The 17,274-nt window shown below is 36.1% G+C and overlaps 1 protein-coding gene across 1 annotated transcript in view; it reads left to right on the top strand.

Moving 5' to 3' along the window:
• Nucleotides 1–17,274, top strand: part of SYT10 (synaptotagmin 10) — a 65,621-nt gene that overhangs the window by 24,411 nt on the left and 23,936 nt on the right. Inside the window, exon 3 of the mRNA XM_021690387.1 lies at nt 8,817–9,384. Within this exon, the coding sequence (XP_021546062.1) occupies nt 8,817–9,384 (568 nt within the window). The remainder of the gene's footprint in view (nt 1–8,816; nt 9,385–17,274) is intronic.

Genomic DNA, 17,274 nt, shown 5'->3' on the forward strand with positions numbered 1-17,274 from the left:
ATTCATGAAAAGATGAATAATACATAGTCTCTGCCATTATAAAGACCACCGTCTAGCAAAAGTGCTGAGGAATGGAAGACTGATGTGAAAACAAGTAATTTCAAAACACTGTTTGCAGACATCAGGAACAGCATAGTAGGCTTAGAAAGTAGAGACTAGTAAAGTAGGAGAAAAGCCAGGAGGGTTTGGGAGCCAAGTGAAGAGTGTATGTAAACAACCGGGAGAGATTAAATGTTAATTGGCTCCAGTAAGGCTGGCTGGGATAAAGACTGTGAATTGTCCTGTGAGTTTAGCAATGTGGGGAAGTCATTGTTCACATTTTCAAGAGTGGTTATGGTGGAGTTGAGCATGTGTAAAGCTAATTAGAGTATGTTTAAATAGAATAGAAAGAAACAAATTGGACAGTGAATGGACTGTCTCAACTCTTTCAAGGAGTTTTGCTACAAATGTGTCAGAGAAACAGAGTAGTACAGAGAGAGGAAGTGGTATGAGGTTTTCTTTAAGATAGGAGAAACAACAGTGTGCTTTTATGCTGACAGTAGTGATCCAACGGAGAGGGAGGATTAATAATGCAAGAATCAGAGGGAATATTCTTGAAGGTGACATGAGAGAAAATGGGATTATCTTTAAGGCAAAATATATGGGTTACAGATCTGCTGAAAGGGTTGATGAGATGGTGTCTGTGGAAGGTTCTGCTCTTTGCTTCAATTTTTCTGAGTGAAGTGGAAAACTAGGTCATCAATTGAGCCTTAGCATGAGGAAGAAGGGTGATGGAGGTTTGTAGAGAGGTGAGAAGGTGTGAAATGGTCTTCTTGCAAATCTAGGAGATTGAGAGGGAGAAGAAATTGCTGTGCTACATTTGGGTTTACCTGAGAAATGTCATGAATTTAAAGTGGAGCAATGAGAGTTATTTTATGTTTTTCTCCAATTGCATTCACTTGCACATGGGCAGGTGTAGAGATGATGGAGGCTTGAATTCAACCAGAGCTGCAGTTATTTTTGTTGTTGTTGTCCTGCAACTAAGAAGGTAGAGAGCAATAGGGAATTGGGGATGTGTCCCTGAGAGTGACTCTAATGATTAGCCATGGAATTAAAACTGGATAATAAGAGGGAAATGATATCAGGGACGTAGGGATTATGAAATGGTGGTACAGTCACAGATTAGAGGTTCTCGTCATTTGGAAAGGTTGTCTGAGGGGTATAAGAGGGTCTGAGCTAGAAAGATAAGAGGTGTTGATCAGAGAGAGGTATGCATGACATTGGGGTTGTGGAGAGTTTGTAGCTAATGATGACAAAATCTATGTACATGGTAGTAATTTCAGTAAGTAAAGGGCATCATTGCAGGAGGGGAGTTCAAAGAACCTAGAGGCCACAAGGTAGAAAGAAACATGTGCATTGCTAGAAATTAGAACAAAAACATTGTCAAAGAGAGTGTTAGTGAACCATGAAATGAAAATAATGAAGACTTTAAAGGGAGTGATTTATTAATCAATAGACGGTTAACAATAAGTAATAATGGGGATGTGACTTGCTGACTTGAGCTTCAGGGCTGGTAGAGGTGGAGGGAGGGAGAATGGTGTCAAAGTGACAATGGGGAACAAGAGGAATGCAGGACTGCCCCACCTCCAGGCTAGTGGAACAAGGACTGTGGGGAACGTATCAGCCGCCGCACGAGAGGGGCACAGAGGAAACGATGTCCTAAAGAAAAGCCATGTTTCTACTGAGCAATAAGGTGAGAAGAACATTCAAAGAAGAGATTAAGGCTATAGAGGATTTTGCTGATGTCCAATATTTATTTTTAAAACTTCACTGTGACATACAACTTAGTCTGCCTTCATGTATGTAGTGCCTTGCCTTGGTTAGGCGTGGCATTACGTATGTTTGTTGGTTTGTGGGTGGGTTTTTTTGCTGAGATTTTTGTGTATTGAGTGAATCACTCCTGTTCTTGTTTCAAAATGAATAGAGGAAAACAGGAAACAAAGATGAAAACTTAGTTTACCACACACTTGATTTAGTCTTAACTATTCAAGCCTTCTTAACTGTGAAATGGGGCTATAGCTTTTAATATATGCTCATAGTTTCTGATAAAAAGTTCAGTACTAACAAAAACAAGGAGAGATGAGTTCCTTACAAACGTATTGAATAAATCAATAAAATGCTGCTAAATATATTTCTGTTTTTCCTCTCTGAATTCTCAAGCAATATCTAAGGTAAACTTAACAGATGATAAAGACACTGCAGTTAAGGGCGCCTGGGTGGCTCAGTCAGTTAAGCATCTGCCTTTGGCTCAGGTCATGATCCCAGGGTCCTGGGATGGAGCCCTGCATCAGGCTCCCTGCTCAGCTGGGAGCCTGCTTCTTCTCCCTCTGCCAGCCTCTCTGCCTACTTGTGCACTCTCTCTCTCTCTCAATCTCTCTGTCAAATAAATAAATAAATAAAATCTTAAAAAAAAAAAAAGACACTGCAGCTGAGAATAGGAGGATAAAAGTTTCCCATTTAAGTGAAAGAGAACTGCTAGGTGCTAAGAAGTGAGTGAATTAGAGAGCCCTGTTATCCAGGGCTGTGGCCCAGGACGTGCTCACACAGGAATGACTTTGTTCCACCTCTGCAGCCCCAAACAGCAACCCTAGGCTTGCGATCATCAGAACCAGAGAATTCATTATGGTATTTGCACTTCAGCTGAATTCTAATGATAATAACTGTTATCGAGTACAAGAAGTTATAGTTTTCAAAGTCGTCTTATCTAATATCTCATTCAGTCTTCACACTGTGAAAGGACTATTTTATAGATAAGGAGAGTAAAGCTCAAACAAGTTAAGTGACTTGCCCAAGGGAAGCTGGGAGCACACTGTCTGATTCCAGGCCAGCACTTTTCCCATCTCCTCTCAGTGTTACGATCTTCAAGCACCTTCTTCTGGGTAGTAGGGAAAAGCTGGCTTGGTTTCCAGTGAGATTCCAAGACTCCACCCACACAATAACCAGAGCAGCTCTGTCTTTACATACTCAACTTCTGGCGTCTGATTTTGTTTGAAGGAAAGGATCTGTTGGTAATAAGTATTTGAAAATCACCATGTTAATGCATGTTACTCCTATGGCATCAAGTAATTTTGACTCCAGCTACTGTCAGATGTTCCAGGTAAGGTAGGGGAAGTTTTTCCTTCCCTACCTGGAGAAGTACTTGGGTGGTGCCGTTCTAGGTTTGAAGGCTAAGAATGAGATCAGGAACAGTCAAGTGGCGTATACTTTGATTGGTTGTATATTTGTGTGAGACTAGCCACTTATCATGTCATTCCAAAAGAGAAAAAGAAAAGGGGCCGGTGGGCTGGGGAGAGAGCAAGAAAAAAAGATCTGTATTGTCATGGCAATAGTTTAGCATTGTAATAATTAAAGCTACTCTTAACTGAATAGCTAAACTATGACTTAGAATATACACTATTTGCCCTAATTATAGGGCATTACTACTCTTTGATTCCTGCTGGAGGGGCTTTACAGCTGTACAATTATATTCAGAGACATAAGAAAGAAATTACTGATTTTTAGGGAGAGGATAGAAGATTAAAATTTTATGATACTGAAAAGTATAAGTGAGTGTGAATGGAATCAATCTATAAAAAATAAAGAATTAGGGGTGCCTGGGTGGCTCAGATGGTTAAGCGTCCACCTTTGGCTCAGGTCATGATCTCAGGGTCCTGGGATCGAGCCCCGCATCGGGCTCCCTGCTTGGCAGGGAGCCTGCTTCTCCCTCTCGCTCTACTGTTCCCCCTGCTTGTGCTCTCTCGCTCTCTCTGTCAAATAAATAAATAAAATCTTTAAAAAAAATTTTTTTTTTAAAATAAAGAATTTACCTTTGGGGGTATTTTGTTTACAAATTTTTTTTTAAATCATTATGTAAGTAAAAGTGATTTGGGCAGAAATATTAAATTATTTAACAAAATATCCTAATCTCTTAGGTACACTGAATATAGAACTAAGTTATACTAGACTCCTGTCATAATACAGAACATATACTACTTATATTCCTTTATTATTTTTTTAAATTTATATCATTATTTTTCATGCATCATTTCACATAATTTGCACACACATTATGGCGTGGGTAATACCATTACACCCATTTTTCAGACTGAAGCCCTAAGAGGCCCTGCCCAGAGTCATGCAACTGGCAAGTGAAGGGAGTGAGATTTGTACTATTGTTGGTCTGAACTTGTATTCCTTTTAAAATTCTTCTTACTTTCCTAAATACTCTCTAATGGTTGCCTGTCCCTAATTTAAGCCCCTAATCCTGTGTATCAAGGATAGATATACAGGCTTAAAGAAATAAATGGTATTCCATTATCAGATTAGTGCTAAAGAATATCAAGAATTAGAATGGGGGGGTGCCTGGGTGGCTCAGTTGTTGGGCATCTGCCTTCGGCCCAGGTCATGATCCCAGGCTCCTGGGATCAAGCCCCGCATCGGGCTCCCTGCTCGGCAGGAAGCCTGCTTCTCCGTCTCACACTCCCCCTGCTTGTGTTCCCTCTCTCGCTGTGTCTCTCTCTGTCAAATAAATAAATAAAATCTTAAAAAAACAAAAAAGAATTAGAATGGGATTAGCTGTACCATTTCTATGGTATTTAAATAGTGGTTTAGTGTCCTAGCCTCAGCAATCAGACAACAAAAAGAAAAGGTATCCAAATCAGCAGGGAAGAAGTCAAACTTTGACTATTCACAGACAACATGATACTTTACGTAGAAAACCAAAAGCCTCCCCCCCCAAAATTGCTAGGCCTGATACACGAATTCAGAAAAGTCACATGATACAAAATCAATGTACAAAAATCTGTTGCATTTCTATACACCAATAATGAAGCAGCAGAAAGAGAAATCAAGGAATCGATCCCATTTACAATTGCACCAAAAACTGTTAAGACCCTAGAAATAAGCCTAACCAAAGAGGTAAAGGATCTGTACTCTGAAAACTAGAACACTTATGAAAGAGATTGAAGAGGACACAAAGAAATGGAAAAATATTCCATGCTCATATTTAACAAATATTGTTAAAATGTCTATACTACCCAAAGCGATCTACACATTTAATGCAATCCCTAACAAAATACCACCAGCATTCTCCACGGAACTAGAATAAACAATCCTAAAATTCATATTGAACCACAAAAGACCCTGAACAGCCAAAACAATCTGGAAAAAGAAAAGCAAAGCGGGAGGCATCAAATTCCAGATTTCAAGCTCTATTACAAACCTGTAGTGATCAAGGCAGCACTGCCACAAAAACAGACACATAGATCAGTAGAACAGAAGAGAAACCCAGAAATGGACCCTCAACCGTCTGGTCAACTAATCTTTGACAGAGCAAAAAAGAATATCTGATTGAAAAAAAGACAGTCTCTTCAACAAATGGCTTTGGGAAAACTGGACGGTAACATGCAGAAGAATGAAACTGGACCACTTCCTTACACCACACACAAAAATAAATTAAAAATGGATGAAAGACCTAAATGTGAAAAGAAATCATCAAAATCCTAGATTAAAATACAGGCAGCAACCTCTTTGACATCAGCCATAGCAAATTCTTGCTAGATACATCTCTGGAGGCAAGGGAAACAAAGGCAAAAATGAACTATTGGGACTTCACCAAGATAAAGATTCTGCGCAGCAAAGGAAAAAATCAACAAAATTAAAAGGCAACCTTCAGAGTGGGAGAAGATATTTGCAAATGACATATCTAATAAAGGGTTAGTATCCGAAATCTATAAAGAACTTCTCAAACTCCACACCCCAAAAAAACAAATAATCCAGTTAAGAAATGGGCAAAAGATATGAATAGTCATTTTTCCAAAGAAGACATACAGATGGCTAACAGACACATAAAAAGATGCTCAACATCACTCATCATCAGGGACATACAAATCAAAACCACAATGAGATACCACCTCACACCTGTCGGAATGGCTAAAATGAACAACTCAGGAAACAACAATGTTGGTGAGGATATGGAGAAAGGGGAGCCCTCTTACACTGTTGGTGGGAATGCAAGCTGGTGCAGCCACTCTGAAAACAGTATGGAGGTTCCTCAAAAAGTTGAAAATAGAACTATCCTATGACCCAGCAATTACACTACTAAGTATTTACCCAAAGGATACAAAAATATTGATTCAAAGGGGCACATGAACCCCAAAGTTTATAGCAGCATTATCAACAATAGCCAAATTATGGAAAGAGCCCAAATGACCATCAATTGATAAATGGGTAAAGAAGATGTGGTATACACACACACACTGGAATGTTACTCAGCCATGAAAAAGAATGAAATCTTGCCATTTGCAATGACGTGGACAGAGCTAGAGTGTATTATGCTAAGAGAAATAAGTCAGTCAGAGAAAGACAAATACCATATGATTTCACTCATATGTGGAATTTAAGAAACAAAACAGATGAACATAGGGGAAGGAAGAAAAAAGAAAGAGAGGGAGGCAAACCATAAAATGGACTCTTAATGATAGAGAACAAACTGAGGGTTGCTGGAGGGGAGGTGGGTGGGCAGATGGGCTAAATGGGTGATGGGCATTAAGGTGGGCACTTGTGATGAGCACTAGGGCTTATATGTAAGTGATGAATAACTAAATTCTTCTCCTGAAACCAATATTGCCCTGTATGTTAACTAACTAGAATATAAATAAATACTTCAAACAACAACACAAAAAGGAAATATGGAAAATGCCAAACACACAAAAAAGATAGTTGTTTAGTATTTCAGTCCCATTAATAGAAAATAAGCTAATTCATTGTAAGAGAATGAATTTGGAACACCTCAGATTATAATTCTGATTTTACATAATTTACAATTTGCATAATAAAATTCTATTTTATTATGATATCATAATAATGATATCTTGAATAAAATTATTAAAGAGTCACAGAATGATAGAGAATCATAGAAATTAAGGGTTAGAAAACACTTAGAAGTCTAGCATCTCACCTGAGGCAGAAACCTTTTCCTTCAACATCTGACCTTTGTTTCTATACATTGTGTTTGTGGAAGTTCATTACTTCACCATTTTGTACAGCTCTAGATATTTTTAAATGTTCCCTTATATCAAGCTGAAGTCTATCTTTACCTGTAACTTCCACTGATTCTTATTAATTCTGCCATGACAGTCCTTCGGATATTAGAAGTCAGATTCCTGTCCTTTCTAGGCTCAATATCCTCAGCTCTTTGAGCTATTTCTCAAATGGTATCTTGGCTAGGTATCTTACTTCTGATTATCACTACTTTTTTATCCCTCTTAAATCAGTCCTTATGTGTGCATCAATGAATCAAGTATTAGTTAAGCAATAGCCTCAGTATTACTTAGCGCTTGCTGTAAAAAATAATGTAGACCTGATGTAATAAACAACAGAAGTGAGTAGAGGATTTTGAAGTAAGTGCTACATAGATATTAAGTATAAGAGAGTGCTGAAAGAAGGAAAATCAGCCAAAGGCTAGTATAGAAAGCCAAATATAAGGTGATGAGGATCTGGACTGAGTAGCAATGGAAATGAAACAGAATGGACAAGTATATGGGATGTTTCAAAGCAAACATCAACAAGATTTAGAAAACTGAGTAAATCTCATGAATAAAGGAAAGGTGATCCAAAGCATAATGCAGGCTCCCAAGCATATGTGGCTGATAATGTTAGAGCTATTTTCTAAGATTGTGGAAGGGAGCACCAGTTTGGGAGTAAAAAGCAGAAAATAATGAATTTGCTTGAGTTTGGAGCAAAATTAAGATAACCATTTAGAAATCTCCCTTACAGAGATAGAAATATGGAACTAGAAGTTTATATATCTGAGATATATGCAAGGAACCATCAGATTTAAGATGACAGTTATAGTCTGAGAAATGATTAGACTGATGGAGAGACCAAGGAGAATAAAGAACAAAATACCTGGGACTGAGCATTGAGTAGTCACATAAGTTGATATGGTTCCTGCCAGAAATCACAGAGGAAGTAGAAGAGAACCAGATCTTAGCGCAAGTCACATTTACAAGGCACTAGTTAGTTGATACAGCCAGTTCTGGAAATGTTGACTAGATTAGTAGTAACAGTGATAATAGGAAAGTCAGTTTGAATTCTAAAACACTCTATTATGTTGGCCCCAAATTCTAAAATTCTACATTTTTTAATCCTCAGGATTTCTGAAGCCCACTCCATGTTGAAAAAAGAAAAATGTACTAATTTTGGCTGTCACCACAATATATTCTCTTTGCAAGTAAATACTCATTTAATTATCTTAAGTATTAGAAATAATTAACACAGTGTAAGAATAGGTGGACTTATGTTTTTTATTGTAATGGGGGTAGTCAGTAAGACAGGAGATTCATGAGACACAAATATGTAGATATAAAGAAACCAGCCATCTGAATGATTTGTCTGCATAAGACTGACAGCTAGATATAACCAGATGATTGATGATTCACGGTATTTTGTGGAATACTAAACTTTGTTGGTAATCATGTTTTTTTACAACAGTATGTAATTTATGTAATTATATGCTTGTGATTGTACAAAATTCCAAAAGCTCATAAAAAATGTACATTTGAGTGTTTCAGGTGCTTCTATCATTTTAGAAGCCTTTTCCTTTGAATATTGCATTTCTCCCATTTTTCAAAAGTAGCTCTTTGTGTGTGTGTGTGTGTGTCTGTCTGTCTGTCTGTCTGTCTATTGATACAAATGCAATGCTTTCATTATCCTGGGGATGGGGGAAGGTTTATATGCCACCATATAATGTTGTCGTCAAATGATCTTCCTAAATTATTTTGTGTGTGTGTGTACAGCCACAATTCCTTCCGGAGACACCTACCGAGGCAAATGCAGGTTTCCAGTGTTGATTTTAGCATGGGCACAGAACCCGTTTTACAAAGAGGAGAAACAACAACCAGCATTGGGAGGATAAAACCAGAGCTCTACAAACAGAAATCAGTTGACTCTGAGGGCAACAGGCAAGAAGATATCAAAACCTGTGGGAAACTTAACTTCACCCTCCAGTATGACTATGAAAATGAACTTCTAGTTGTTAAAATTATCAAAGCCTTAGATCTCCCTGCTAAAGACTTCACAGGCACTTCTGACCCTTATATGAAGATGTATCTTCTTCCAGACAGGAAGAAGAAATTTCAGACCCGTGTGCACAGAAAGACTTTAAATCCTCTATTTGATGAAACTTTTCAATTTCCTGTAGCATATGATCAACTAAGCAACCGAAAACTACATTTCAGTGTATATGATTTTGACAGATTTTCTAGACATGACATGATTGGGGAAGTGATTCTTGATAATTTGTTTGAAGTCTCTGATCTCTCCAGGGAAGCCACAGTGTGGAAAGATATTCATTGTGCTACCACGGTAAGTAAGAATTCCACCAATATACTGGTTTTTATTTGACCAGCAGGGGTATATAAAACTAATTATCACCAGCTTATTGTAGTAAGTGTACAAAGTTATAGAATTTATATGCTAAGAACCTGCAAAGGTAGGATTTGATTACATACATAATAATAATTCAGCCACCTAACACAATATTAGTAATTATGTAAATAAAAAAATAGCTCTTTAAGTTACCAAAAATAGTGGTTGTTTCTCTCATAAAATGTTTATTTAACCTGTCTCTTTGTAGTTAATATTGACTTTCATTATTTAAGAAGATTTTGTTCCTCAGATCAAACCTAAAATGTACTTTGATGATATTTTGAAAAGCTCTTGGGTGAGTTTAAAACAGCCCATTCCTACAGAGGCTTTCATGAAATAGACATGATTACAGAATTTGAAATGTTGAATGATCATAAGTGATTGTTTATATTAGAATTTTTCTTTTCCATTACAAAATGCTTTCTCTGAATATAAAATAGTAACTTTAATAATGAAAATTTGGAAAACAGTAAAAAACAGTACCAATTAAAATATTCTATAATGCTACCAATTATATGTAATATTATGGCATATTGCTTTCTAAATTTTTTCTATACATGTTTTAAAATTATTGAGATCAAACTATGTTTAAAAATTTCGACACTGATTTTCTTTCATGCTACATTTGTTTTAGTGCATGATGTTTAAATATACGATCTATTTACCTAACCATTCTCTTATTGTTGGATATTTGAGTTAGGCATAAATTTTGTTATACTAAAAAATGTTGTGTTCTTTGTTACATGAATCTGTTTTATCTGAGATTATGTGTCTAGGACAGAATTATGGAATTGGAACTAGAGAACTGGTCACTTAGGTTAGACTGCAGAATTGTTTTGTTTTTTGGGGGTTTTTTTTGTTTTGTTTTAAGAGAGAGCCAGAGCGGGCCGGGGGGGGGGGGGGGAGGGGCAAAGGGAGAGGGAGAAAGAGACTCTTAAACAGGCTCCACACTCAGCACAGAGCCCAACATGGGGCTTGATCTCATGACCCCAAGATCATGACCTGAGCAGAAATCAAGAGTGGGATGCTTAGCCAACTGAGTCACCCAGGTACTTCTGATTTTTGGGTTTTTCAATGGAGCCATTTAATTTTTTACCACCAGGTTAGGTTGTCTTTATGAATTTACCATCTTTTGTCCAAATTTTACCAAAATTTATAAGCTTAAAATTTGGAGTTTTTAATAGAGATAAGGGATTATTTTAAAAATAAGAAAATTATATTTTAATTCAGAGTAATTCCTTTTTTATTTTTCTCCCATCAGTGTTTTACTAATTAAAATCAGTATTTGGGGTCATTATATTTTCACTATAATTATTATACGGATAAGGTAACTTAAAATTTTATACTTCCAATTTGTTGCATTGCATCATCATAACATTTTCAATTGTTAGGTTTTTATTCCACGGGAACAAAGAAGAAATTTTCAAACTGGATCATATTTCAAAGGTACATTGGGGCTCTTTTGATTTCATGGTGTTTTTCACTTTATTACCTATATTCCTACAGGGAAAAAAATGGTGAGCAGTGATTTTTACTGTTTTAAAAAGTATGACACCTAGAATTCTACAAATACAGATAATAATTAATTGTTACATTCTTTCTTTCTTGATTCCCCAATATTATATTATTCCTTCTTTTATTCATTCAACAAATATTTGCTAAGTGCCTACTATGGGTTTGGCATGTTCTAAGTAATAGGGATGCAAAAAATTGTTCCAAAACATGTTCTTGGGCCCACGTGGGTAATCTAGGATAACTTCCCCATCTTAAAGTTCATAATAATCTTAATCACATCGGCAAAGTCCCTTTTGCCATGTAGGTAACATATTCACAGATTCTAGAAATTAGGATGTGGCCATCTTTGGGAGTGTATTTATTCTGAGTACAACATCTATCGACATTTTCATTTCAATATTCTGGATACAAAAAGAAGTAGGTAGATAATAAAATATATTATTAAATTATTCTAGCCAAATGACATTTCTCTGTAACTGGAACATTGAGCCACTCATTGTTCTAGATACTGCTTATGGCTTTTCTGTTGGGAAGATAGTAATGAAACCTAAATTTCTTGACTATGACACCAAATATTTACCAGTATCATCTTTATGGTTAGTGTAATATACACTAGTATCATCTCTATGGTTAGTGTAATGTTTAAGTAAAGCTTCTCTTCAGCTTTTGAAAAATCAGTAAACAATTTTATATTTCAGATTAATAAAGTGAAAAAATGTGAGTTGAAGTTTGCTTAAGAAATCTTTTCTTACACATTTTAACTTTAAATAATTTCATACAGAAATATAGAGTTTTATATAGAGAAGAAGAAAGAAAGGAAAGAAATAAAAAGAAATGTAGTCATATACCTTCACTTATCCAAGTTTTGTAGAAACCTGTAAAGGTGATCCAACTATGTAAACACAGATTTTATGTAACAGATAAATCTCTTTATATCAGGAGACACTAATGACAAATACACATAAATAACTAGTTAAACATAGATCTTAAGCCACTCTTATAATTTAAGGTTCTTTTTTTTTTTTTTAAAGATTTTATTTAGTTATTTGACAGAGAGATAGAGAGCACAAGCAGGGGGAGTGGCAGGCAGAGGGAGAGGGAGAAGCAGGCTCCCCACTGAGCAGGGGGGCCCGACGCGGGGCTCGATCCCAGGACCCTGCGATCATGACCTGAGCCGAAGGCAGCCGCTCAACGGACTGAGCCACCCAGGCGCCCCTAATTTAAGGTTCTTATTTGAAATAATCATGTATGAGTTTTTAAAAAGAGTAACTTTATATCCTGCAAACCTCCAACTTAAAAATTCTAGAATTTAGTCAAAAAATTTTGTTACCAACTTGAAATAGTTGATATATTTTTAATGTTTAATGAATCTCTTTAGTATCATTAAATCCTACTTTACTATCATATTGATATAAATGCCATGGATCTTTTTACTTTTTCAGGCCAATGATATGATTATTAAAAGTAGAACTCTATGGAAATCAGAGTTGCTGCTTTTTTGCGATTGTTGTTTTTAATTATTTTGTGTCTCATTCCAACAAATTTTTATCATAGAGTCTCTGTCAGTTTTTTCCCCATGTATCCAAAGACCTGTCCAGGGACGCCTGGGTGGCTCAGTCAGTTCAGCGGCTGCCTTTGGCTCAGGTCATGATCCCAGGGTCCTTGGATCAAGCCCCACGTCAGGCTCCCTGCTCGGCAGAGAGCCTGCTTCTCCCTCTACCTCTGCCTGCCGCTCTGCCTACTTGTGCTCTCTCTCTTTCCGTCAAATAAATAAATAAATAATAAATAAAAAATCTTTAAAAAAAAAAAAAAAACCTGTCCAAGGCCTTATTCAAAAAATCTTCCTAGGCCAGTTCACTAAATGAAATTGATTTTTTTTTCTACAGCATTGGATTCAAATAACTTCAATTTGATTACATAAGTATTCACTGAGAACCTTCTATGTACAAAGCTTATACTTTGTTCTAAAGTAGAAATAAAGACTAGTAAAATACAAGTTTTGGTCAAGAACTTTAGTCTAATAGAAGAAACAAGTAAACAAAGAAGTAAAGTATATGCTAATATATAATTAATAACTATATAATATCTTCCTGATAACCTCCACAAATGTGGTCTTGTTCACACACACACATTCGCACGCTCTCGCTCTCTCTCATACAGATTATGTCTAATATGAATATAGTATAAAAGATCACCATATGAGGATGACAGAATTCTGAAAAAAGGAAAGGGATGTTTCTTGAAGAGAAAACAGCATGAGGAAAAAGAAAGCAAGTTCTAGGACATTTTCAGGGGGAAAACAGTAGGCTTGTGAGTTTGGGAATATGAGATGAAGAAGGGACCAAAGGGAACCAAAACTAGAATGTTCTATTTAAACCACACTCAGTAAGCCCTTTATTGCTGTAGAGGTTTATATTTATTTTGTGAAGAGTGAAACTATTAGAGCTGTTACCCTCTATGGCATTGTGTGTACGCTGGGTAGGAGTGAGGGCTTATGAAATGTAGGGGGCCAGGTAGGAGTCTAACATGGCAGTCTAGATTAGAAGAAATAAAGACTGGCTGAGACTGGTAGTAATGGAAATGGAAAGAAGCTAGCATCGGCCATGGAAGTGCCATCTGAGGCATGTATTTAAACATTTTCCAAGTAGATGTCTTATGTCTTCCCCTTGCCTCTAAACTGGAAGACAGAAATCATCTTGTACATCTCTTGTATTCTTTACAGCGTATATGAGCACTTTGTAATTAATCAGTAAATACTTGTTGAATAAATTAATGTAGCAAATTCTCATAGTAGGTCAAGTTTAAGAACGTATATAAGTATAAATCTGCCACTACCAGAGGGCAAAAACAATGCAGTCTTGTACCCTGTTGTTTACAAATTAATAAATATATGCTTAGTTCTATTTGTTAACATCAACTACTTTCTGTAACAAAAAATTAAAAATTTATTCAGTGTGTGGCATAAATTCATATGCAGAATAAAGCAGGAATATTTTATTGTCAAAAATCCTTTCAGGTTGAAACAAAAGTCACATATTTTGTATTCATAATTTCATTACTAATTATTTCTATACAAGAAGGATTAATATTTTTATCAGGAATTAGCAAGGTTTTTAAAATTTAAGATTGGGAATAAAAAGGAAGTTTGAGGAATAAGGAAATAAAAAGGTATGTCTTTATTCTTTACAAAAAATTAATTTTCACTTGAAGGATCATCCCACTATATACAGAAATAGGGCAAGCCAGTCATCGCTTGCACTAATATAGAAATATCTCCCAACATAGGGAAAAATCACATTGAAGAACAGTGTGTACCCTATGCCACTATTTTGGTAATGAGAAAGAAATATATATTCATATTTGGTTATATATATATTAGTAAAGCCTATTTAAGGACACACAAGAATCTAATAGTTACCTATTGGCAAAAATGGTAGAAACTAGTTGAACATAGAAAAGGAATGATTTGCAACATATTGCTCCATATACATTAATTTTTTAAGCTATGTAAGTATATTTTTCAAATTTTTAATTAACTTTTTTCAAGAAGTCACTCATTATAAAGACTAATTTAAATGTAGTGATCTCATGCACACTCAAGAAGCCATTGAAAGTATAGGTAGCTAAAGAAAAGCTTTTCTTTTTTTGAATAGAACTAGCTCTATTTTACATATTTATTTACTCATCTAATCAATGAACATTTTTTCAGCACCAATGATGTTCAGACACTGAGGAATTCTCACAGGAAAAAAGAGTGTATGCACATAACCACAATGACCTGGTTTACAGCTATAAAGTACTTTAATCTATTATCTTTTAACCAAGGATCTGTCAAGTTTGAAAGAGTAGACCTTGACATGCCAAATACAAACTATTGTGTTTGTTGTACCAACCAGAGTGCTGAATGTACTAGCTGAGCTTGAGTTTGAAGTTATGTATTTTAATACCCAGTACCAAAATATCTTTAAATGTTTAAAAGTTTTTTTATTTGTTTTCTTGCTTCTAGTGACATATTTTTAATTTTTCCCGTGAGCATCCTGAATCTATTCCAGGATCAAAATAATACTGTTTTTTATTTTGTTTTGGTTTTCTGCATTTAGCTATCAATTCTCTCTTAAATTTTGTTAACTCTGGAATAATTTGTTATCCAATAACATTTTAAAGAGTGGCAAAATTCCAACTTAATTCTAAAGGAAAAAGTGTGGTGGAAGGCAAGGCAGTAGAGAGTAAATTTTTTGGTTAGGGGCCATCTAGCTCAACCTTTGGGGTGCAGCAAGCAATATTAGTCATAGGCCTGCAGATTGGGACAATGAACCCGGATCTGCTCCTCCTTAGGCATTCCTAATTTTCTCTTTCATCTCTGCCATAAACCCTGTCCTGGAGTGTCACAGATACCACATCTGCTAATGGGCCACCATTAATTGACTATTAACTCAAATGATGCAGATAAATTCTATGAACCTATCTATAATGTCTTTTAGTCATTTTGCAAGAATTTATAGCAAGTACCTATGTTGTAATATAAAATCAAATTAAAATTAAGTTCAAAATAATAGAGTCTATCATAGACTATCAAAAGATTATGAAAGTTCCCAAAGTGTGGTTCTTCTTGGCTTTAACACCTGTTCAACTCAGGAAGACTGTTAAGGGACTTTGTCTCCACAAAACAAACAAACAAAGCAGGAACACACCCGTAAAAACACCAGACAAACTAGTGGTTGCCGGAGGGGAAGCGAGTAGAGGGATGGGCAAATGGGGGAAAAGGGAAAAAAAAAATAAGGAACTTTGTCTCATGAATATTTGGTATTCAATAAATCACCATAGTTTTTTATATTATTTTGAAAGTTAAACCTCATCTATGTACATTTAGAGAACAAGGACTTCAGTGTTCTGCTGTTTTGACTGCCTTTGCATTTCACATGAAAGATTGCAGGCAAATTAGCTTTAAAATAGCCCACAACAATTAAATTAGCCTTTATTATCAGTTTAAGCAGTAGATCCCTGTAATATTGGTTATAGCATTTTGTTTCACAAAACAAAAAAAGTTAATGCATATCTAAAACTTAAATTGGTGCCACCAGTTTTAGTCTTTTTTTTTTTTAAGATTTTATTTATTTATTTGACTGAGAGACACAGTGAGAGAGGGAACACAAGCAGGGGGAGTGGGAGAGGGAGAAGCAGGCTTCCCGCTGAGCGGGGAGCCCAATGCGTGATGCGGGGCTCAATGTGGGGCTCAGTGTGGGGCTCAATCCCAGGACCCTGGGATCATGACCTGAGCCGAAGGTAGACGCTTAACGACTGAGCCACCCAGGCGCCCCACCAGTTTTAGTCTTAATTCAACACTGATGCCACACTTTTTAAATAAATAGAGAATTGTTGGGTAAGCACAGTAAGACATTTTGAATCATTGAAAAAACATCAGTCAAAAATTGGTAGCTAACTATATTTTAGTCATAATATTTGGGGTTGTTCAAAAAGCAAGATGATTTTTTTTTTTTTTGCCTAAATTCATTGCATCCACATAGTTTCTAATTTAAATTCCTACCTTGCTCAACTTGTAAAGATTTATAACTAACTTCTCTATCACCCTTGGGTCTCTCCCTCTCCCCCCTTCCCCATTGCCTACCCTCATCCCTCTACCCTCTCCCTATCTGGCTATTGTTGAAAACCCTGTAGCCTAATCACTGAAGAACTTAGCCTTTGGGACAAACTAACAAGCTTTGCATCCCTGCTGTGTCACTTCCCTCTATGGTTTTGAGCAAGTTACAAAATCTCTCTAAACTTTAATTACCTTATCTGTAAAACAGGGATTATGGGAAGGCAAACCATAGTTTGTTGAATAGAGTAAATAAGATAAATGCTTAGCAGAGCTAGGCATTGGTCAATGTTTACTGTATGTTCGCTGCCAAGAAGTTTTACAGATGCTATCATCAGGATATGGTTTTGGTTGTTGTTATGTAGCTTACATATTAAACAGGAATAAAGATCTTGGTACTAAAAAGTGGTTATGTCCTATTATTATGGTAGGAGGTAGTTTTAGGTGGTATGCTTATCTATGTAGGGTGGAAAGTTTTGTCTAAGAGTTTATTTAAATCTTTTTAGTGACTGTGTACTGTGATTCAGTGAGTATATAATTTTTTTATGAAGTATATACTCATAATGTCACATTGCATGCCCCTCATCTGCAACCTGACTCTTCCTTTTACACCGGGCACTTCTCCTCTTTGTTCCTTTACCAACCTGTACATGTGCTTATTGAGCGCATCTTATAAAACTTCAGGAGCTAAAGTTGCTAGATGTACTCCGTGTGGT

Source organism: Neomonachus schauinslandi, chromosome 5 (genome assembly GCF_002201575.2).
Source record: "Neomonachus schauinslandi chromosome 5, ASM220157v2, whole genome shotgun sequence".
NCBI lineage: Eukaryota > Metazoa > Chordata > Mammalia > Carnivora > Phocidae > Neomonachus > Neomonachus schauinslandi.